Raw genomic sequence first — 23,360 nt, forward strand, 5'->3', positions numbered from 1 at the left:
TAGCCTCCTTCCCTGCCCCCCCCCCACCTTTTTATTCTGAGGTCTTCCCCCTTCCTTTTCAATCCTGAAAAAGGGTCACAGCCCAAAACCTAGACTGTTTGTTTATTTCCTAGATGCTGCCTGACCTGCTGAGTTTGTCCAGCATTTTGAACGTGTTGCATTTGATTTCCAACTACTGCAAAATTTCTTATTTCTACTTTTTACAAATATGTGAAATGGGAACAAGAGTGGACTATAAGGCTCTTTGAGCTTGCTTCCCTATTTGTTTAGATTATTGCGTACTTTCTACAACTCTCTGAAGTAGAGAATTCCTTTGAGAGAAGAATATCCTCCACAGTTCCATCTTGAATGACTGATATCCTTGAAATTGTGCTCCTAGTTCTCGGGGAACACTCTCAGAAACTTGTATTCACAGATGGCAGGAGGAGCAGGGAAACCTGCAATGGATAGTGCTAACACGAGGAAATCTGCAGATGCTGGAAATTCAAGCAACACACACCAAATGCTGGTGGAACGCAGCAGGACAGACAGCATCCATAGGAAGAAGCACAGTCGACATTTCGGGTCCTGGCGAAGAGTCTCAGCCTGAAACGTTGGCTGTGCTTCTTCCTATGGATGCTGTCTGGCCTGCTGCGTTCCACCAGCATTTTGTGTGTATGGATAGTGCTGTCATGCTACTCAAAATAAAAGGTTGTCACTACCCCAAACCAGGTTAAGTGGCATCTCACAGATTCTAAAAATATTGCATACCTTGTGTATGAACAAAAAAAATCCATAACAGTTCCTTAGGCTAGTTGATAACTGTCCGGTAACTTCAGAGTGGGAGAATCATTTGAAGATGTTAATTTAGTTGATTTGGTGAGAAAGCACATGAGCTCCTTGCATTCTTGGGAAGGAAAAGAGAAGGCTGAGGTTTAAGAAGATTGCACGCATTAGGGTAAAGAAGCCACGTTTATCATTGGAGAATGATTCTGGAATAGAGAACAATTTTGTCAGGTAAGAATAGTAGCCAATATTTACACGAAAGTTAATAGTTCAGTCAAATTTGACAATGAATGGCTAAAATAATTAGCTGCCATAAACCTTCATGTGGAATCTTGTAAACATAAGGGAGCAGTAATGAGAGGTATAGTAGGGAAGACAAGTGGACAAGGATGTGTGGACTGAGTCAGGAGCTGAAACAACGAGAACAATGAAAGACCAAAGGCTGAATAGTTTGGTCTTCAAAACTGTAATTATAGATTAAAGATGGGTTTTTTTTTCAGGGGTATATGCAAGGCAAATGGAGTTAGAAGGGTGAATGGAAATCTGGATGAAGTAAACAGATGTTGAATAAATGACCTCATGGGAAAATGAACTTGGAGAAGATTTGAAAGAAATGGTGGCCAGTTCATCAGTCAGAGTGATAGAGTTGCAGAGCACAGAAATAATCTCTTCAGATCAGTGAGTCTGCATCAACTTTTTTGCCACTCCATTCATAGGTATTAGGTTTATATCCTTCTAAACCCTGTCTATTCAGGTGCTTGCCAAAATATCTTTTAAATATAGTGATTCTGAGTGATTTCTCCACCTCCTCTGGCAGAGCATTCTAGATATCAACCACATTCTGTGTAAAAAAAAAACTTAACCCTCCGATCCCCTTTAAAACTCCTCCTTTTCTCTACCTAAACCTCTTGTTTTTGATACCCCCTTCAATCGACAACATATTCTGACTGCCCTGTCTGGTTCTCTGATAATTTTATTAAACTTCTATCAAGTCACCTCAGCCTCCTTCACTACAGGGAAAATATACCTGAATTCTCCAGTCTCTCTCTATAACCAAAGTTCTTCAATCCAGGCAATATCCTGGTGAATATCCTCTACAATTTCTCCAGCATAGCCCCATCTTCTTTTTACTGCAGTGATCAGAACGGCTCACAACCAGAATCAGGTTTAATACGACTGTCATGTATGATGTGATATATTTGTTGTTTCTCGGCAGCAGTACGGTACGTGCATAGGAATACTATAAAGTACAAAATAAAGAGTGCAGAAAACAAAAAGGAATGATGAAATACTGTTCATGGGCTTACGGACTATTCAGAAACCTGACGGCAGGAAAAGAAGCTGATTCTAAATCTTTGAGTGTTTGTCTTCAGGCTTTACTGCACAATGCTCCGAGCTCAGTTCAACTAGTGTTTGTAAAATTGCAACATAACCTCCCAACTTTTATATTCTGTGCTACATAACCTCCCTATTTTTATATTTAGTTATTGGGGCCTGTAACCATATGGAGGATGTGACATATTTATGTTTCCTCGTTCAGATGATGATACGATCTTACAGTAGCCAGTGCTTGAATGAGAGTTATTGTCAAATTGTTTGTCTGATTCTGATCAAACAGGATGTTTGTTATGATGAGGCTGTTATTCAAGTATTAAAATAATCTATTACAACTCATTTAACAAGCTTAAGTTTTTTCTCAGGGTCTTCCCCCTGCCCCAGCAGTTTAAGTCTGTCACTAATTGACATCCTTGTAAATTCAATAACTTAAAGCTGTTAAGCTGTTTCTATTTACAATAGACCAGGAGCTCAGTCTGTGGAGAAGCAGAGTATTGCTGACAGTGCTTGATTTCCATGTTAGCTGCACATACTTTGGGCTGCAAAAGCATTCTGTGGCATTGGAAGGAGTTAATTATTTTAACATGTAGTTCCTGAAATGGAGAATTTTTTAAAGCAAACGCTAGCTTTATAACCAGCAATTATGTTCTTTCTGTTGGTGATCACCTATCCTTTTCTTATTTTCTTTGCACTTTAGGGTCAGTTCATTTTTTTTCTAAATGTCAGCCAACTTTTTGATTGTGCGTGAAGATAAGGTGAATGGCCAGGAAAGAATGTTTCAGTTGTTGGTACCATTAACAACGACTTCTGTTTGCTTGATCCTTGTTCTCCTGTGGTGGTTCTTCTTTATGTCGACTATCTAACTCCATATTTAGGACAGATATCTGCTCATTACATGGGTTGATTTGAACATTTTCCACATAGGCCTTTGGGACTTTAAACATGTCACCAACAGTAAATTAATAGTGAAGTGTTTGGTACTTCTAACTTATGACTAAATGCCACTTGGTGCACTGAGTTGAATTATCCCCATGTTCAAAACTTTTAACAATATGCTGCTACAGGTTTAAGAGGACTACAATCAAGTTGCGAATGCTAGTTGTCATACTGGCATGAAGTGTGAAATTTGTCAGCACAGCATTAATTCTCAGTTGGTTGATCAAGTGAAATAGTAAAATAAATTGGAAGCTCCTTTATTGTGATAAACATAATGCTGGACAATAGCAAACTTTGATGTGAGATCAATATTTAGTAACCCCTTTCCCCAAATCATTTCCACCATGAATTTAATTGGAACCTTGGAAAGCCTGTCCATTTTTCCAAGCTGAAACTGTAGGAATGCATCGAATTGTGTACTTTTCAGAAGAATGTCAAGGACAAGGGAATCAACTAAGAAATGGTAATAGTTCTGACCTTCAAGAGCAGTAATCCAGAAGTATACAAGAAGTGCAGGTACAATGTACAGAAGGCTATTTTAAGGGTGAGAAAATAATTCTGATTGCAGTTAGAGACGGAGTCGGATGTACGTCAGCTCTGGCAAGGTTTGCAGACCATTACTTCCTACAAAGAGAAACTCAACATCATGAATGTTTGAGATGCCTCACTCTCAGATGAGCTCAATGCCTTTTATGCATGCTTTGAAAGGAAAAGTAAAACTACACTTGTGCGAATACCTTGTGATCTCTGTTTTGGAGCCTAACGTCAGAACATCTTTCAAGAGGGTGTACCCTTGCAAGGCATCAGGCCCTGACAGTGTAACTGAAAACCTGTGCTAGCCAACTGGACAAGGACATCTTCAATTTCTCACCACTGCAGTAGGAGGTTTTTTTTGACCTGCTTCAAAATGGCGACGGTCATACCAGTGCCCAAGAAGAGCTGGGTGAGCTGCCCCAACAACTACTGCCCAGTTACCCTCATATCTACCGTGATGAAGTACTTGGAGAGGTTGGCCGTGGCTAGAGTCAATTCCTGCCTACGCAAGGACACGGACTTACTGCAATTTGCCTATTACCACAAAAGGTCTACAGAGGAAGCAACCTCACTGGCTCATTGTGGCCAAAAAGTTCTATTCAAAAGGTTCAAAGGAACATCTAAACAAGCCTGATGCATTTTTGAACAAGCCTTGTGGACTGATGAAGTTAAAATAGAACCTCTTGGCCACAATGAGCAAAGGTATGTTTGGAGAAAAAAGGGTGCAGAATTTCATGAAAAGAACCCTTCTCCAACTGTTAAGCATGGGGGTGGATTGATCATGTTTTGGGCTTGTGTTGCAACCAGTGGCACAGGGAACATTTACTGGTAGAGGGAAGAATGAATTCAATTAACTACCAGCAAATTCTGGAAGCAAACATCACACCATCTGTAAAAAAGCTGAAGGTGAGAGGAGGCTGGCTTCTACAACAGGATAATGATCCTAACCACACCTCAAAATCCACAATGGACTACCTCAAGAGGTGCAAACTGAAGGTCTTGCCATGGCCTCATGGTCCCCTGACCTAAACATCATCCAGAATCTGTGGATAGACCTCAAAAGAGCAGTGCATGCAAGACGGCCCAAGAATCTCACAGAACTAGAAGCCTTTTGCAAGGAAGAATGGGCAAAAATCCCTCAAACAAGAATTGAAAGATTCTTAGCTGGCTACAAAAAGCGTTTACAAGCTGTGATACTTGCCAAAGGGGGTGTTACTAAGTACTGCCATGCAGGGTGCCCAAACTTTTGCTTCAGGCCGTTTTCCTTTTTTGTTATTTTGAAACTGTAAAAGATGGAAATAAAAAAAAAAGTTTTCTTGCTTAAAATATTAAAGAAATGTGTCATCTTTAACTTTATGCCATTTGAAAATCAGTTCATCTTTTACTCACTTAGCTACTCACAGTAACAGAAATTTTGACCGGGGTGCCCAAACTTTTGCATGCCATCGCATAAATATACTTCTTGTAATTTATAGCTTTTATTATTATGTATTGCAATGAAATTCTGCTGCAAAACCACAATTTTGATGACATATGCCAGTGATATTAAACCTGATTCTGATTCTGAACAGCTGTGGTAAAATAATTACATTAAATGTAAGTATCGCATTGTGGGAGTGTAAAAACTAAATGAAGATTTGTATTTATAGGTAAAACAAAATACTATAGCTGATTGTGAAAAAATAAAATGAACATTTATAGAATTAATTACAGTTAAACTTACAATTGACAAAATATAAATTACCAAAATTTACCTTTCTTCCTGGCCTTTAGAATGAATAAGACCAGTGAACAAGTGCCAAATCTAATTTGCTGCAGTTTCAAGGGGCAGGTTTCCTATCATAACTGAGGAGTTACTGCAGGAATATTCTGTTGCAGCATATTGGAATGGAATTAATATGTGACCAGCAAGGAAATCTGAGATAGTTTGCGGTTTACATGCGTGCAGACAGAAGTGTGTGAATCTAACCTTCCTGTCAGTTAAGTCAGAAGATCGCAGCAGTGTCCTGGAGTCTTTTTCACTTTTGTTGGGAAGGTTTGGAGCCTTAAAAATATTGATTATATGGACATTAGTTAATACAGGCGTAAAGAAAAGATTATTTTACTTTGATTACATTGAAACTGAAAAAGCACTTTCAGATTTCAGTTCTAAGTTAATGGTGGTTCACAAAGTGCCAACTTTACAAATACTGTACTTCAGTATCTTAGGACATGAGGTGGTCTGTATTCTGCATATCTCTAAGTTAAGAGTTGATGGCCTGAACCAGCATTATATTTTACATCTTATCATTCTTTTGTGGTTGGAAGGACTATTAGTAAATGAAAATCAGAAAATAAACAGCAGATGCTAGGATTCTGAAGTAAAAAAAACAAAATGCTGGAAACATCAGAAGGTCAACCTTGGTCTGACATGGTACCAAAAAAGAGATAACATTTCAAATTGTTCCAAGAGGAAGGGTCTTTGACCTGCAGTGTCAATTCTTACTTTGCAGATGCTGTGACAGTAAATTTAGGAAAAGTTTTAAATGTTTCTGTGTTAGGAGGTGATAAGTATCTCAGTTTAACTGCAAGTGATATAATTCAATATTTTTATTTGAATAATTTGAGTTTAATCAAATAAGTACTTCATATTATATTATCAAATTGCTTTTATTTGTTAAAGGTACACTTGAACAATACAGAAGCTTTATCTTGTGGTATTCAAAAGGACGACTTTGCTATTACCAAACAATTGGCAAAAGATGCATTTGGAAAAAATATTCTTATTTACAATCTACTGATTAATTATACACAGGTAGGATTTTTTTTCTCTGTTATGAACTTATTGTTTTAGAAAGGAGTCAATTTATTTCAAAAAAAGCACAATCAACTTGTTTGCAGTTTTTTTCTGTGGGTCGGTGTTGGAGCTGCTTCATTTTATGCTGTATATCAGTGACTTAGATGATGGAATAGATGGCTTTGTTGCCAAGTTTGCAGATGATATGAAGATTGGTGGAGGGGCAGATAGTGTTGAGGAAACAGGTAGGCTGCAGAAGGACTTGGACAGATTAGGAGAATGGGCAAGAGAGCGGCAAATGAAATAGAATGTTGGAAAGTGCATGGTCAGGCACTTTAGTAGTAGAAGTAAATGTGCAGATTATTTTCTAAATGAGGAGAAATTGCAAAAATCTGAGATGCAAAGGGACTTGAGTCCTTGTGCAGAACACCCTAAAGTTTAACTTGCAGGTAGAGTCAGTGGTGAGGAAGGCAAATGCAATGTTAGCACTCTCATTTCAAGAGGTCTAGAATACAAGAGCAGGGTTGTGATGCTGAGGCTTTATAAGGCACTGGTGAGGCCTCACCTTGAGTATTGTGAACAGTTTTGGGCTCCTCATCTAAGAAAAGATGTGCTGGCATTGGAGAGGATCCAGAAGAGGTTCACAAGGATGATTCTGGGAATGAAAGGGCTATCATACGAGGACCGTTTGATAGTTCTGGGTCTGTACTTGCTGGAATTTAGAAGACTGAGGGGGGATCTAATTGAAATCGTTCGAATGTTGGAAGACCTAGACAGATTAGATGTGAAAAGGATGTCTCCCATGATGGGGTAGTCTGGGACAAGCGGTACAGCCTCAGGATACAGGGGTGTCCATTTAAAACAGAGATGCGGAGAAATTTCTTTAGCCATAGGTTGGTGAATTTGTGGAATTTATTACCACAGGCAGGTGTGAAGGCCAGGTCATTGAATGTATTTAAGGCAGAGCTTGATAGGTTCTTGATTGAACATGGCTTCAAAGGTTACAGGGAGAAGGCCAGGGAATGGGGCTGAGGTGGGGAAAAAAAGATCAGCATGATTGAATGGCAGAACCCACTCGATGGCCCAAATGGCCTTATTCTGCTCGTATGTCTTACGGTCTTAATTTCTAAAACTTGGAGTAGAAGAGATTTGAAAAGCAAAATGGATGAACTGTCATGAGTTAATGTTTCTTTTTTGCATCTTGAAGTTGCGTACAACTTTACAGGTCCATCATGATATTTTGAGGAATGTCTACTTTAAGTTGGGTTACTGCTTTATTTAACATAAAGTATTATCAGTTTGTTATCAGCTTTTTTGATTGTATACCATAATAGACCATAGAGTCATATAGCATCAAAGCAGTCTGCACTATCAAACACCCATTTACACTAATCTCACTGTATTCTCCTCATTTTCACATCAACTTCCCCAATATTCTGCCACACACCTACACGCTAGGAGTGATTTACAATAGACTATTAAGCACCCAACCCACAAGATGGTATTGGACTTGGGGCTATGAGGTAGCAGCTCTACTAGCTGCATAGACGTGCCACTTGTTATCATTAAGAATTATTCAATGGTTAATTCAAACAATGGTTTCTAATATTAGTAGGTAGCTAAAATAATATCCTCAATAATGAAGCGCTTGGGCATGTACTATGGTCATTATTCAGAGTAAAGGAACAAAAATGTTAGTGCCTTCATTTGCAGAGATTTCCTGTTGCCAGTTAAAATTCTGATGAATAGTTCAATTAATAGTTTGGATAATTGAGTGTGCATTGTGATTATACATTGAGCTACAGAACTATCCATGTTTAAACTTGGTATAATGAGTGCTGTAGGTAATCCTGGTTGTTTTACAAGCACCTTTTCTTTTTCTCCTATATTTAAATTTACATAGTGTTGCTTTTCAAGGACGTACACTGTGCATTCCTCAATAATCCTTCAAATACAGCAGTTGCCAGGCAATCAATAGCACAGTTGGTTGATGTGACTTCGGGCTGGGTAATAAAGTGTGGAATTCTTGATCTTGGGTAGGTTTTCAGCTGAATGGCTGTTAGTGGATAAGGTGAGGAAATTAAAGTAGTACAGAAAATAAAAATTGTACAACTTTTTCTTCGTCTGGGTGATGGGTGAGAAAAATGGTCTGGGAAATTGGTAAACTGTCAAAAACATTTTATATTAATTTATTCATTTTAAGTAAATTGGTGGCAATTTCAAAATCCCCATATTTTTGTTAGTTACATTAACGATAATTGAGGAACGTCTCTTGTTGGGATTTGAATAATGTCTTTCTTCTCATTCCTAACCTCACACACTTGTTTAATTGAAGTTTGGGCTTGAGTGAATAAAGCAATTTTTCTGTTCCTATTCCTACCGCAGTTCACTTAATTAATTCAGCTGAGAACGCTTCATTTCCAAGTAGTTAATTTCTGCTTGTAAATTGGTTATCTTGGTCAAACCTTTTGCTGTACAAAACAAAACAGACAGAAGAATTTAACTGCTTTGGTGTGTTTATCCGTTCTTACATGCCGGAGGAGATTTACTTCTATCATCAATTTTACCTCTTTTTGTTGGTTGGTCAGCTTTTTCTTTCTGACTTAATTATTTATGAAGGCAAAACAGATCAATGAATTCTAGAAGGAAGAAAACACTTGAATTCAGCTTTTTTTTTTAGAATTAGCAGTAAAATTTTACATCATCAAAATCCACCGAGTACTGTGTCCCCATCCAGCTCTGCTTCCCTCCCTGGATGAGCTCAATTACTTCTACGCTCGCTTTGACCGAGAGAACAAGGAGGTCACCCTCAAAGTGGATCTCCCACCTGGTGAGCTGCCTCTCTCACTTTCCACCTCCGATGTTTGCGCCACCCTGAGCAGGGTGTATGTACAGAAGGCAGCTGGTCCAGATGGAATGCCTGGCCGTGTGCTCAGAGTCTGTGCAGAGCGGTTGGCCGGGGTCTTCACGGACATTTTTAATCTGTCCCTGGCCCAGGCAGTTGTCCCCACAAGCTTCAAGATCGCCACCATCACGCCAGTGCCGAAGCATTCCACTGCCACGGGCCTGAATGACTTCCATCCAGTTGCACTCACCCCCATCATTGCAAAGTGCTTTGAGGGACTGGTTCTATCACATCTGAAATCCTGTCTGCCCACTACCCTAGACCCCCATCAATTTGCCTATTGCACCAACAGGTCAACAGAGGACTCCATCTGCACAACACTTCACTCTGCCCTGACCCACCTGGACAGCCCCAACTCTTACGTCAGAATGCTGTTCATTGACTTTAGTTCGGCATTCAATACTGTGATCTCCTCCAAGCTGATCGCCAAACTTCGCCAGCTCATCCCTCTGCAATTGGACCTTGGACTTTCTGACTAACAGACCCCAATCAGTTAAGTTAGACAACCTCTCCTCCTTCACTCTCACCCTGAACACCGGCATGCCTCAAGGCTGTGTGCTGAACCCTCTTCTGTACTCCCTTTTCACCTATGACTGCGTTCCTGTACATGGTTCTAACTCCATAATCAAGTTCGCAGAGGACGCCACAGTGGTTGGCCTGATCAGAGGGGATGATGAGATGGCCTACAGGGACGAGGTCCAGCACCTGGCTGCGTGGTGTGCCGACAATAACTTGCCCCTTAACACCCAGAAGACCAAAGAGATCATTGTGGACTTCAGACATGCTAGGAGCCACACTCACGTCCCCATGTACATCAACAGAGCTGTAGTGGAGTGTGTATCAAGCTTCAAATTCCTTGGTGTCCACATTTCCGAGGATCTCACCTGGTCCCTGAACTCCTCCATCCTGATCAAAAAGGCACAACAGCACATTTATTTCCTGCGGAGCATCAAGAAAGCTCACCTCTGTCCCAGGATACAGATGGACTTTTACCGCTGTACCATTGAGAGCATACTCACCAACTGCATCAGTGTGGTATGGCAATTGTCCCGTATTGGACCGCAAAGCACTCCAGCATGTGGTGAAAACTGCCCAGCGGATTATCGGCACCCAATTGCCCACCATTGAGAATATCTACCATAAACGCTGACTGGGCAGGGCGAAAAGCATTATCAAGGATGTATCTCACCCTAATCATGGACTTTTTACTCTCCTCCCATCTGGTAGGCGCTACAGGAGCCTCTGCTCCCACACCAGCAGGCACATGAAGAGCTTCTTCCCTCACATCACAGCGCTAAGCTGTATTGCACCCATATTGTACTTCTATATTTGTGTGCTGTAGCACCTTTTATTCGCAGTTATTTTGTAAATAACACTATTCTTTGTATTTCTGGTCAGATGCTAACTGCATTTCATTGGCTTTGTATCTGTACTCAGCAGAATGACAATAAAGTTGAATCTAATCTACAAACCCCATTTCCAGAAAAGTTGGGATGTTTTCCAAAATGCAATAAAAACAAAAATCTGTGACATGTTAATTCACATGAACCTTTATTTAACTGACAAAAGTACAAAGAAAAGATTTTCAATAGTTTTACTGACCAACTTAATTGTATTTTGTAAACGTGCACAAATTCAGAATTGGATGGCTGCAACACACTCAACAAAAGTTGGGACAGAGTTAAAATAAAATTGAAAAGTGCACAGAATATTCAAGTAACACCGGTTTGGAAGACTCCACATTAAGCAGGCTAATTGGTAGCAGGTGAGGTATCATGACTGGGTACAAAAGTAGCATCCATCAGTCTGACTGAGCAAAGATGGGTCGTGGCTCACTCCTTTGTGCCAAAATTCGTGAGAGAATTTTTAGTCAGTTCAAAAGGAACATCTCTCAACGCAAGATTGCAGAGAATTTAGGTCTTTCAACATCTACAGTACATAATATTGTGAAAAGATTCAGAGAATTCAGAGACATCTCAGTGCGTAAAGGGCAAGGTCGGAAACCACTGTAGAATTCACGTGATCTTCGAGCCCTCAGGCGGCACTGCCTAAGAAACCGTCATGCTACTGTGACGATTATAGCCACCTGGGCTCAGGAGTACTTCGGAAAACCATTGTCACTCAACACAGTCTGTTGCTGCATCCAGAAATGCAACTTGAAACTGCATTACGCAAGGAGGAAGCCATTCATCAACTCTATGCAGAAACGCCGGTGAGTTCTCTGGGCCCGAACTCATCTCAGATGGACCGAAAGACTGTGGATCCGTGTGCTGTGGTCAGATGAGTCCACATTTCAGCTAGTTTTTGGAAAAAATGGGCATCGAGTTCTCAGTGCCAAAGATGAAAACGACCATCCAGCTTGTTATCAGCGAAAGGTGCAAAAGCCAGCATCTGTGATGGTATGGGGGTGCATCAGTGCCCACGGCATGGGCGAGTTGCATGTATGTGAAGGTACCATTGACTCTGAGGCGTATATTAGGATTTTAGAGAGACATATGTTGCCATCAAGGCGACATCTCTTCCCGGGACGTCCATGGTTATTTCAGCAGGGCAATGCCAGACCACATTCTGCACGGGCTACAACAGCATGGCCTTGTAGACACAGAGTGCGTGTGCTTGACTGGCCTGCTGCCAGTCCAGATCTATCTCCTATTAAAAATGTATGGCGCATCATGAAGAGGAGAATCAGACAACGGAGACCACGGACTGTTGAGCAGCTGAAGTCTTATATCAAGCAAGAATGGACAAAATCTCCAGTTGCAAATCTACTACAATTAGTATCCTCAGTTCCAAAACGATTAAAGTGTTATTAAAAGGAAAGGTGATGTAACACATTGGTAAACATGCCTCTGTCCCAACTTTTGTTGAGTGTGTTGCAGCCATCAAATTCTAAATTTGTGTATGTTTACAAAATACAATTAAGTTGGTCAGTAAAACTATTGAAAATCTTGTCTTTGTACTTTTTTCAGTTAAATAAAGGTTCACGTGAATTAACATATCACAGATTTTTGTTATTGCATTTTGGAAAATATCCCAACTTTTCTGGAAATGGCATTTGTAATATGATATTTTGAGTTTAAGTTGGTTGCAGACAATGATATTCAACAAAAAAAAAGTTAATTGTGAAGTGTAGAAGCATTAGATAGGATGTTTTCCTACCTTCCAATTGTCAGAAAAATGTCACTTCCAAGATCTAAAGAGGCAATTCTGGAGGAGATAAATAGGTGCTTGTGTGTGCCTCAAAAGGATTTGAATGGAAACACACCAGGTGATTTGTCATAATTTTAAAACATTTTTCTGGATGGGTACATTTTTGACAGGAGGTGATGGTAAGATAAACTTGAACTTGGGAATTTCAAGGTAAGTTTATTTGTCATTCAAGCATACGCAATACCCATGAATACGACAAATGAAACAGCGTTACTCTGGGGCCAAGGTGCAAAACACAGTACCAACAGCTATACAGTTATACAGAATGTATAAACTCATTTTGGGCTTCCAGCTGGGTACAGGTGTTGACTTTGACCGATGTTTCAATGACAAACTCTGCTGACTTCATCAGGGATGATGCCTAAACCTGTCTAGTCTGGTGGTTATATATATTCAGCTCCTGTTGTTCATTCCTCTTGACTGGTTAGTCCTCAACCAATCAGGTTTCCACTGTTCCACCTTGTTTAAAATCATATTCTAGTTCTTACTTAGAACAAGACCTTTGTCTTTGTTAAAATTCTTACTCCCTAGTTTTATTTCATTGGTTTCCTTCACCAGGCGGTCCTAAAAGCCATTAGCGCAGCTCAGTAGTTTTGTGCCATTGAAGTCAATCTTGTGGTCATTGGAATTGCAATATTCTGCTACCACTGACTTTCCAATGTAACCCAAACAGATACACCTCCAATGCTCCTTGATGCAGTTTCCACTGTGCACCCCATCTGGCTGATAGATGCTGCATCACATTCACATGGAATTCTGTAAACACCAGCCGTTCTGAGTTCCACGTCATCTTTGACTTTGCAGTTCTGGTGAAGGTACTCCCACAATGGTACTGGATAGGGAATTTCAGACAATCATTACCATGATAAGATTTCCAAGTCAGCATGCTGAGCGATTTGGATGGGAACCTGCAGGTCGTATTCCAATTTACCTGAAGCCCTTATCCATAAAGGTAGATATCATGGCTTTGTGAGTAGTCCAGGAGAGTAACTTCAATGCATTTTCTGGATGGCACTTACTGCACCAATAATGTTGGAGTCAATGAATATTTAGGTTTCTCCAATGATATTAGAGTTGCACTTGTCCAGTCAACTGGTTGTAGATGGTTGAAAGGATTTGAGATGTCAGATAGTGAATCATTGGCTACACAATACACAGCCTCTAACATGTACTTGTAGTCATGATATATATGTGGCTGCACCAAATGAGTTTGTGGTCAGTGGTAACTCCCAGGATAGTGGGATACCAAGTGAACGTAATGTCAATGAATGCCAGGGGAAGGTAAGTACATTCTCTCTTGTTGCAGGTAGTCATTGCTGGAAATTATGGTGACACAAAAGTTATATGCCACATTCAGCCTATAGTGTTAGGGGCTTGCAGATATGGACAGTGTCATTTGCTGAGGAGCATATGGAATTGTACATTGACAAGCATCCCCATCTTGACCTTATGGTGGATGGAAGGTCATTATTTAAGAAACTTAAGATGTTTGGGCCTATCAAATTTGCCCAAGGAACTTTTGCAGTAATCTGCTGGACTTGTAGTGGTTGTTGTCCAACTAACTTTTGTGACTATCTCCACTAGTCCAAATTATGACTCCAACCATTGGAGTATCTTCCCTTAGATGCTCAGTGATGCGACACTCTCTCAAATGCATTTATATTCCAATGTGTCAGCATATCTAATTTAACTCTGCATACAGTACATTTGAGAGACCTTGACATTATAGAAATAGCAGTAGATTCCCATAATAAAGTTGTGTATTGAAGAATATAGGAGAGGTGGTATGGTAGCTAGTAGTTAGAAAAATGCTATTACAGCACCAACGATTGACTTTCAATTCCCTCTGCTGTGTATAAGGAATCTGTACGTTCTCCCCATGAGCATTTTCCTCCCACATTCCAATTATGTACAGGAAGTTGTGGGCACGCTAATTTGGCAGGGAAGCACAGTGACACTTGCAGGATGCCTCCAGCACATATTCGGACTGTATTAGTTGTTGAAGCAAATGATGTGTTTCACTGCATGTTTCAAATTACATGTGACAAATAAAGCTAATCTTATTTTATACTGCACATTAATTATTTGATGGAATGGATATGTTGGTCTAAAAAGAGAGCAAAGTCTTTTCCATGAGATAGATTAGCCAAAGAAATCTCACTATTACTTACCAATGTCACACATAGTAATAACTGTAAAATTTAGGCCACATAGGTTACATAGGCCATGTGGAGGAAATTCTGACGCATTTCTGGGTAACTGTTCCAACCCTGTCAATCCTGCTACCACTTATATTTTAAAATGGATTACTAATTCATCCTCAGCCAGAGCATTTGACTGTTGGCTCTTATTCAGAAAAGTGGTTTGTCAGGTGCAATTACTACTGGTTTCTCATGGTTTTCAGGAACCTACTAACTGTTTTCAAACTTAGTTGAAGAATTGATCCGCATTCTGCTTCAGTAATTTTGACTTTTGCAGACCTCGAAACAATTTAGAAAATACATTGGAGAATCTGTCACTCCCTGTGGAGCAGCAATATTTATAATCACCTTAGGATTAGTAGTGTTCACCATCTTCTAATGTATAAATTCAACTCTTTCAGTTGGAAATGCCACTAGCCTCCTAACCCACAACCACTTAAACTGCAAAATTAAAGTAAAATTCAAGTATTATACTCTACGTATGGAACTTCCTCCTCAAATGTGATTATTCACAGCGATACATCAATTCCTTGTGCTGGATGTTAACCTATGATTGGACCTCCAAAACTTCCCGAGGGAGTCAGATTAATGGGAAACTGTTCGACCCACAATGCCTACACTCATACCCAAGGTCACCCAAACCACAGTAGTGGTTAGTGCATATGCAGACTACCCTTTTATTTATGTACCCTTGAAGGCTGAGCTCCTAGATACGGTTGACTTGTTCACTGGACTATAAGGGAATGTAGACCTTACACTCTACATCTGCAAGAAAAAGGTCTTCTATTGAATGAAAATCGAAAGAAAAAAATGCAAAACTGTAACGCAAAATGCTGGAATAACACAGCAGGCAAAGCAGCACCTATGGGGAGAGAAAAAGTCAAGGTTTGGATTTTCAAGCTTTTGCCCTCGAAGGTACTCTACAACCTGATTCTATTGCACCACACTGTCCTCTGATAATATAAGTTCATGATACCACCTTGGAAAATGTGGACCTTGTGTCATGAAATTAAATTGTATTGGGAATGCTTCTTCTGATTTCCTTTGTGCATTCTTTACTGGATACCTGTTCTATCTTGTTATTCACTGGTATTGACTGTTCCATTGTCCACAAATCAGTGTTCATTGGGTGTGATGCAAAGTGACTGATCTCCTCAGAGGCCCTGATTAATTTTTCAAAAAGTATGGAATTTGATTTAAAAATCACAGATTGACAATTATGTCTTGTTCTGAAATTGTGAAAATTTGTTATAATGAAACAAGAAAGTGTTTAAATCAAATCTCATCTGCATTCAAATATTGAACATTCTTTGTCTGGAAAATTAATCTACCTTGTCTGTGTGCAGTGTGTGCCTATCTAACAGACCAAACCCTGCAAGAAGTCATCATAAGGGTGTCATTTTTCTCAAAATGACAGAAGTTTCAAGGACGTTTGTTAGTGCCTCAACTATTCTTTATATTTTTTCATGACTAAATAACTATGTAGGGAGCTGTATATTAAAGATTGCCAAGGCAAAAATTGGTAGTACAGTTTCATTAGATGTAGTCAGAAAATTGATAAATTCAATGAATGGGCAAAGTATGACAAATGGCAAAGTTTGACTGAAGTGGATGGATCCAACAGTTCTTCAGATAGTGGGATGTTCAGAGCAGTGGCGGTCTTCCTGAATTTGTTTGTGGACTGTTTCTTTATCTCGGGAGATAAAAATTGTGCTGATTTGTACTATTATAAATGAACATTCCTATTTTGAACCTTGTGATTGAAGGAAGGTCGTTGATGAAGTCCACTACTTTGATGATAATCAAGAGTAGACTAATGGAGCTACAAATGACTGGGTTGGATTTTACCTGCTTCTTGAGGACAGGTCATACCAAGGCAATTTTCCTCATTTTGGAATGATGCCAGTGTTGTAACTTGGCTAAAGTGGCAGCAAATTCTGGAACACAAGTCTTAAACATTGTTGCAGGATGTGTCGTCAGGACCCATAGCCTATGCTGTATCCAGTGCCTTTAGCTATTTCTTGATATCACTTGGAGTCAATCAAAGTAACTGAAGACTGGCATCTATCATGCAGGAATCCATCATACTTGACACCATCGGAAGAGGTTGAGATGGATCATTCGGTTGGCACTTCTGGCTGAAGATCCTTACAAATGCTTCAGCTTTCTTTTTGCACTGATAGGCTGGGCTCCTCTTTTATTGAGAATGGGGATACTTGCGGTATACTGTTTAATTGGCCACCACTACTTACGGCTGGATGTGACAGATTGCAGAGTTTAGTTCTAATCTGTTGATTATGGGATCACTTATCTCAGCCTTTTGCATGCTGTTTAGGTTGTTTGGCAGGCAAGTAGTATTGTTTTGTAGCTTCACCAGGTTGTTTCTTCATTCTGAGGTACAGTATGCCCGATGCTGCTCTTGGAATGTCTCCTGCACTCTTTATTTGAACCAGCCTTGATCCCCTGGTTTTATGGTAGAGTGTGGGGCATACAGGTTGTGGTTGGGTACAGTTCTCTTGCTACTTATGGCCAACAGTGCCTCATGGATACCCAGTTTTGAGCTGCTAGATCTGTTTGCAGTCCGCACCATAAAGTATGGTGGTAGTGCTACGCAATATTAATAAAATATATTTTCACAGTGAAGATGGGATTTTATCTCCATGACTACAGTGTGATGGTCATTTCTACCAACACTGCCATAGCCAGATGCATCTTTGAGAGTTAGGTTGGCGAGGATATGTCAAGTTGGATATCCCCATTTTGTTTTGTCTGAATAAGCAGCATATTGCAGGGAAGGGCAGAGCATGGGGTAAAGGATGGTTAAAATCAGGAGAAAACCAGGCGGCATCCAAAATGAGCATCCATTCTGCTGCGATCCATTTTGCAAGCTCAAAGCTGAACATTTCCCTCTTGCTAAGTGACATTTTTTTCTATTATTCCAGTTGGCTGGTTAGCCATTCCCCCACTTGACAGTGGAAAATGTTTTTCCTGAGCTCCTATAACCCTTGATAATTTTGAATTGTGAACCTTCTAGTGAAATATTTCGTAACCATCGTCTCCCCACCTATTCTTAAGAGACTAATTTTTCATTTTCTCCATGGGTCCCAAATCTCTTGTGTCCATTATTATTTCGGTAAATTTTTCTCAGTAACCTCCTCAAACCCTTAAAAATTATGTCAGCAGGAGCTCAAACATAGTGCTATGCTTGGTGTAGCAAATGGAGCACATTCTTCAGAATTCATGTGTGACCTTGCCTTGTACTGACAGCTCCATGAAGTAAATGGAAAATATGAAATCAAACCTTCGAGAGTTTTCTCTGAATCTGACTGTATTGAAACATTGGAGCTCCACATAGAAAAACAGAACTGGAGGTTGGTATTTTGATCCAGGTCCACATACTTTGTACTTCTGACTTTATGACTCTGTATTAGCATGGTGCAACAATTTCAGCTGCAAGCAGAATATTCTGAAATGCAGTTAGTAAGTTTAAGATTGTTGATATTATGTATTATTTCTAACATTGGCCTCAAACTGTTTAATACTATAATGAAAGATGGCTAATAAAATCTTATTCGTAGTACGTACTTCATAGTTATGCTTTATAATAGTACTTGAATGGTGAAAAAACTTACCTGCATTTGCTGAATGTGGGATCCTGGAGAGGTAACTCGATAGATCCAAACGTAATACTTTGACTACATTGAAACGAATGGTGCTGATATCCTTTTATTCAATATCAAGCATAAATGCTAAAATATTATTCTAAGTGCATGCTTATTTACTTAAAATGTTTAATTAAATACTAAGCCTCTATTTTGTTGCCATAAGGTAGAAAAAAACAGACGTATGGTTTGATGTCGATTTTGAAATGGATTATACATAGCCATTTTCTACTACATACTTTCATTTAGAATTGTTCACTTATTAAAACACCATGTAGTTCTGCTCATAATCCATAATATCTCAGGTCTATATTGTGAAAAGCCTGGACATTCTGGGGAAAGAAGTGGCTAGGATTCCTGCTGCTAAGTCACTGAGTAGTTGTTTCTACGTTGCTAATGTGATTAACATTAAATCATACTTAATTTTTGCAAACCACCTTGTGATATGAAAGACACTATATAAATGCATGTCTTGCTTTTGCTGTTCCTCTTTTTTTTGTTGAGCAGCTGTTATTGGAACTTGTGTGTATGATAAGCGCAGTATTGTATTTGGCTGTATTGCTGCTAAATTTGAGTTGCTAATTCATTTCTAAAGAAATGTTTTTTTTCTGGTGAAGGGTGCAGCCTCAGAATAGAAGGATGTCCCTTTAGAATGGAGATGAGGAGGAATTTCTTTTAGCTGGTGGTGGGGGAGAGTTTGAATCTGTGGAATTCATTGCCATGGATGGCTCTGGAGACCGATTCATTGAGCATATTTAAAGTGGAGGCTGTTAGGTTCTTGATTAGTAAGGGCATAAAAAATTATGGGGAGAAGGGGATAATTAGACCATAATTATGGGGAAAACTAGGAGAATAAGATTGAAAGTGAAAATAAATCAGCCATGATTTGAATGATGGAGCAGACATGATGTGCTGAATGGCCAGATTCTGCCGCTATGTCATATGGTCTTAGCTATCAGGTTTCTGAACCTCTGAAGACTACCTAGCTATTTATCTTTCACACTATTTATTTATCTATTTAGCTTTTGTAACTTGCAGTATTTTTTATTTCTTATACTGTACAACAAATTTCGTGAAAAATGTCAGTGATAATAAACCCAATTCTGATTATGATTCTGAAAAAAGGTGAAATTTTCAGGAAAATGAGCAAAGAACAAATTAATATTAAAAGGCAAGACCGCAGCTAACAAAATAGTGCTACTTTTTAACCTGGGAAATAATTACAATGTGGAATGTTTTACCATAACTGGCATACAAAACAAAGATCACAACACATTCAAATAAAATAGATACAAGATGTATTTGAAAAGGAATAACATTAAAAGATGAGGAAAAAATGGCAAAATGCAGGTTTGAAAATAAGGAATATTAGGTTTGAAAGAAAAGAAAGTTGGAATGTACTTGATGGGTCAAATGGCTTCTTCCTTCGTTGTAATTTCTATTGTTTGATGATACTTTCATAGTTTATTTGGTTTACTGTTCAGCAGTAATTTGAGTATCTACAGAAATGGAAATCCAATGTTGGAGCTCATAACAAGTATCGAACTTAAATGGTTTCAATAATAAAGGGTGTATACAACTTGCATATAAATAGTTTAACATCAAATTTGGAGTTTGATATTCTTTATTATCTTAACCACTGATACATAATATGCAGAAAAGCTTTAAACATTTTCATTATTGATCTGTAAAAACGAAGGATAGGTAAATCTTTCAGACTTGGCATTTGCCCTTGTGATATTGTAAGCATTTCTTTTAATTTCCTCTGGTAGACTGTAAAATTATAATTACATGCTAAATATTACCATTGCATTCCTGAGAGATTAGTTCATTAAACAACAGATGTTTTTAATGGCAAGACCTGCGAACATTCAACTTCGAATGTTAATGAATTATGGTTTAAGAAAAATAAAACTGATCTGTATTTTATAGTTCAGCATAAAAAAACTGGTTCCATTAAGTCTGTAATAAGGACAGATATTTTATGAGCTATAATACAAATATGTTGGGAGAAAAAAGCCTTTACTTGAAATGTTGATGCTGAGCGCTATGGAATAAGCACCCAAATTTCAGGAAACACTTATGTAATCCAGTTTCCTATATTGTGTACCAAGATTATGTCTATTCTATCTTGTAGTTTATTTTTTCTGTTCTTCCTCTGATGGATTTTCCTTCCTTTGTTCTAACCCATTATTGTGTTTTCTACTGATACTTTTTAATGCATCCTATTCTAATTAAAAGCCATTTTTGGAACCCAAGCTTAAAATTTGATTGAAAGAATTGTGAGAAATGCATATGATCTTTTGTATTCCAAGCTTTGGGTAACTTCATCAATGAAACCTGTGGCTGCTCCTATAGCATCTCACAGCATGAAGCTGAATTCCATTTGCTTCATTCTGAGTTTTGAAAAACACTTTCTCTTTAAAGTTGTACTGGTGAGCTTCAGTTCTATTCAGTCACAAAAAAAAGTTACATTAAAGATATAATATGGTGCATATTATATAAATAAATTCCAAAATCAACAAACTCCAACTAAACATGATGAGTTCAAAAGCAAATAGCTTGTTAAGTAGAACAAATATATGGACATCAACAAATTCTTCAAGAAAGAGGGAAAAAGTGAAATGCAGAAATATTTTCAGTGTGAGCAAATGGTTAGAGAGAAATTTGGAAGAAGTTGTAGCAGTGGAGATCAAACATAATGCAAAACTATTTGTCCAGTATCACAGTGATTCTGGCTTAATTTGAAAATTTATTTAAATTGAATACCGTAGGGAAGATAGAGGAGTCATCTCTGAATGGGTTTAAAATTAAAAGGAGAAATTTAGCAGTCTTAATAGATTCAAAGTTCAACGTAAAACTTATTATCAGAGTACATGCATGTCACCACATACAACCCTGAGATTCTTTTTCCTGTGGGCATACTTAGCAAAACCATACAACTGTAACTGCAAACAGGATCAATGAACAACAAACTGTGCCAGTGGAAATATAAGTAAATAGCAATAAATTATGAGTATGAAATAACAAGATAAGAGTCCTTAAAGTAACACCATCAGTTGTCGGAACACCAGAAATAGAATGAGTGTAATCATCCCCTTTTGTTCAAGAGCCTGATGGTTGAGGGGTAGTAACTGTTCTTGAACCTGGTGGTGCGAGTCCTGAGGCACTTGTACCTTCTACCTGATGGCAGCAGTGAGAAAAGAGCATGCCCTGGGTGGTGAGCATCTGTAATGAAGGATGTTGCTTTATTATGGCAACATTTCATGTAGATGTGATCATTGTTTGGGAGGGCTTTACCCGTGATGTACTGGGCTGAATCCACTATGATTTTTTGGATTTTACGCTCAAAAGCATTGGTGTTCCCATACCAGGCCATGATGCAGCCAGTCATTACACTTTCCATCACACATCTATACAAGTTTGTTGAGGTTTTTGATGACATGCTGAATCTCTGCAGACTCCTGAGGAAGTAGAGGTGCTGCTGTACTTCCCTTGTGTAACCCCCCTCACCAGGCTCATAAGCAAGCTTGGCTCTTTAGCCTGCTCTGCTAACAGCTACGTGACTCAGCGGTGATGCAGCCACCTTTCATCAACAATACGCTTCTAGGGTTGGTATGATTTGGCGTTCAACCAAATAGGAATGTCTTCATGTTCCAATTAAAGAAACCTCGACAGGATGAATGCTGTGTAAATACTGTCCATGCACATTTATCGGTCGACAAGAAATAACAGATCATACACTGTACAAAATTGTAAAGCTATTTACTCATTTCAGCTCTATCAAACAGTTATTAAGAGAAAGAAAAAAATAAAAGGGTTCCTTACAGTTAAACCAGTCTAAATGTGCACACAACATTGGAGCTCATGTCTTCCAGAACTGTGTATTCAGGAGTGTATCTCCTCCTCTCACGTTGGACCCATAGTCTGTGTGAAAACACATGCCATCTTTTCAAATTCCCCTCAAAAACCATCTCAATCAAACGGTCCTTCCCTCCCTCCCTCCCTCTTATAACCCTTGGAGCCATTCATCTGCACAAAACACCTCTTGCAATGGGGACTCTCCTTTCCGCAGCATTCTGAGGCATCTTCCCTCCTGTCCTCTCCGCAGCTCCCGCCAAAAAGACTCTGAACCGGACTACTGTCCGTCACAAATCTCTCTCCACACTGCTCTCTCTAGAACTTTCTCCCAATTCCATCATCCTGATTGGCTGACTCAACATTCGTAAGTTGAGCAGCAGGGCTTCTTATCTTTAGCCGAAACCATAACATTCTTCCAGCAGGACCCACTGCTTTTGCAAAAACTGCTCAAATGAAATACCTACAGCATACAGCAGAAATCTTAACCAGGATATTACATTTGCAATTACGAGGGGTGATTGATAAATTCGTGGCCTAAGGTAGAAGGAGTCAATTTTAGAAAACTTGGCACATTTATTTTTCAACATAGTCCCCTCCTACATGTACACACTTAGTCCAGCGGTCATGGAGGCTATGGATCCCTTCTTTGTAGAAGTGGTCCACAGCAGGGGTGACTGATAAGTTTATGGCCTAAGGTAGAACTTCAAACTTTCTACATTATCACTCAAACAGCTGAACTGCGCATGCATGTAACGAGAGCATCGTGGTCCTCAGCAGGGGTGATTGATAAGTTCGTGGCCTAAAGTAGAAGATGAGTTATACAACTCCCGTTACATGCACATGCTGGTCAACTCTTTGAGTGAAAATGCAGAATGTTTGAAGTTAATAACTCATCTCCTTCTACCTTAGGCCATGAACTTATCAATCACCCCTGAAGTGGACCACTCTGGAGGTCCAAGATGCTGACTTCTACAAAGAAGGGATCAGTATGCTCCACGACTGCTGGACTTTGTAGGAAAAATAAATGTGCTAGGTTTTCTAAAATTGACTCCTTCTACCTTAGGCCACAAACTTATCAATCACCCCTCGGACATTTTTATGATGGGTCCAGGACAAGCCTCTGAAATAGTGACACCCTGAAATTTAAAGTTACTGACCCTCTCTACCTCTGATCC

General features: G+C 39.2%; 1 protein-coding gene across 10 annotated transcripts in view; it reads left to right on the forward strand.

Moving 5' to 3' along the window:
• Positions 1–23,360, forward strand: part of crppa (CDP-L-ribitol pyrophosphorylase A) — a 319,593-nt gene that overhangs the window by 118,624 nt on the left and 177,609 nt on the right. For 9 of the 10 annotated variants that reach the window (XM_063042300.1, XM_063042303.1, XM_063042307.1 and 6 more), the window contains one exon: positions 6,233–6,364. The exons of the other annotated variant lie outside the window; for it this stretch is intronic. In XM_063042300.1, the coding sequence (XP_062898370.1) occupies positions 6,233–6,364 (132 nt within the window). The remainder of the gene's footprint in view (positions 1–6,232; positions 6,365–23,360) is intronic. 10 annotated transcript variants of the gene reach the window in all.

This window comes from Mobula hypostoma, chromosome 3 (genome assembly GCF_963921235.1).
Source record: "Mobula hypostoma chromosome 3, sMobHyp1.1, whole genome shotgun sequence".
Classification (NCBI taxonomy): Eukaryota; Metazoa; Chordata; class Chondrichthyes; order Myliobatiformes; family Myliobatidae; genus Mobula; species Mobula hypostoma.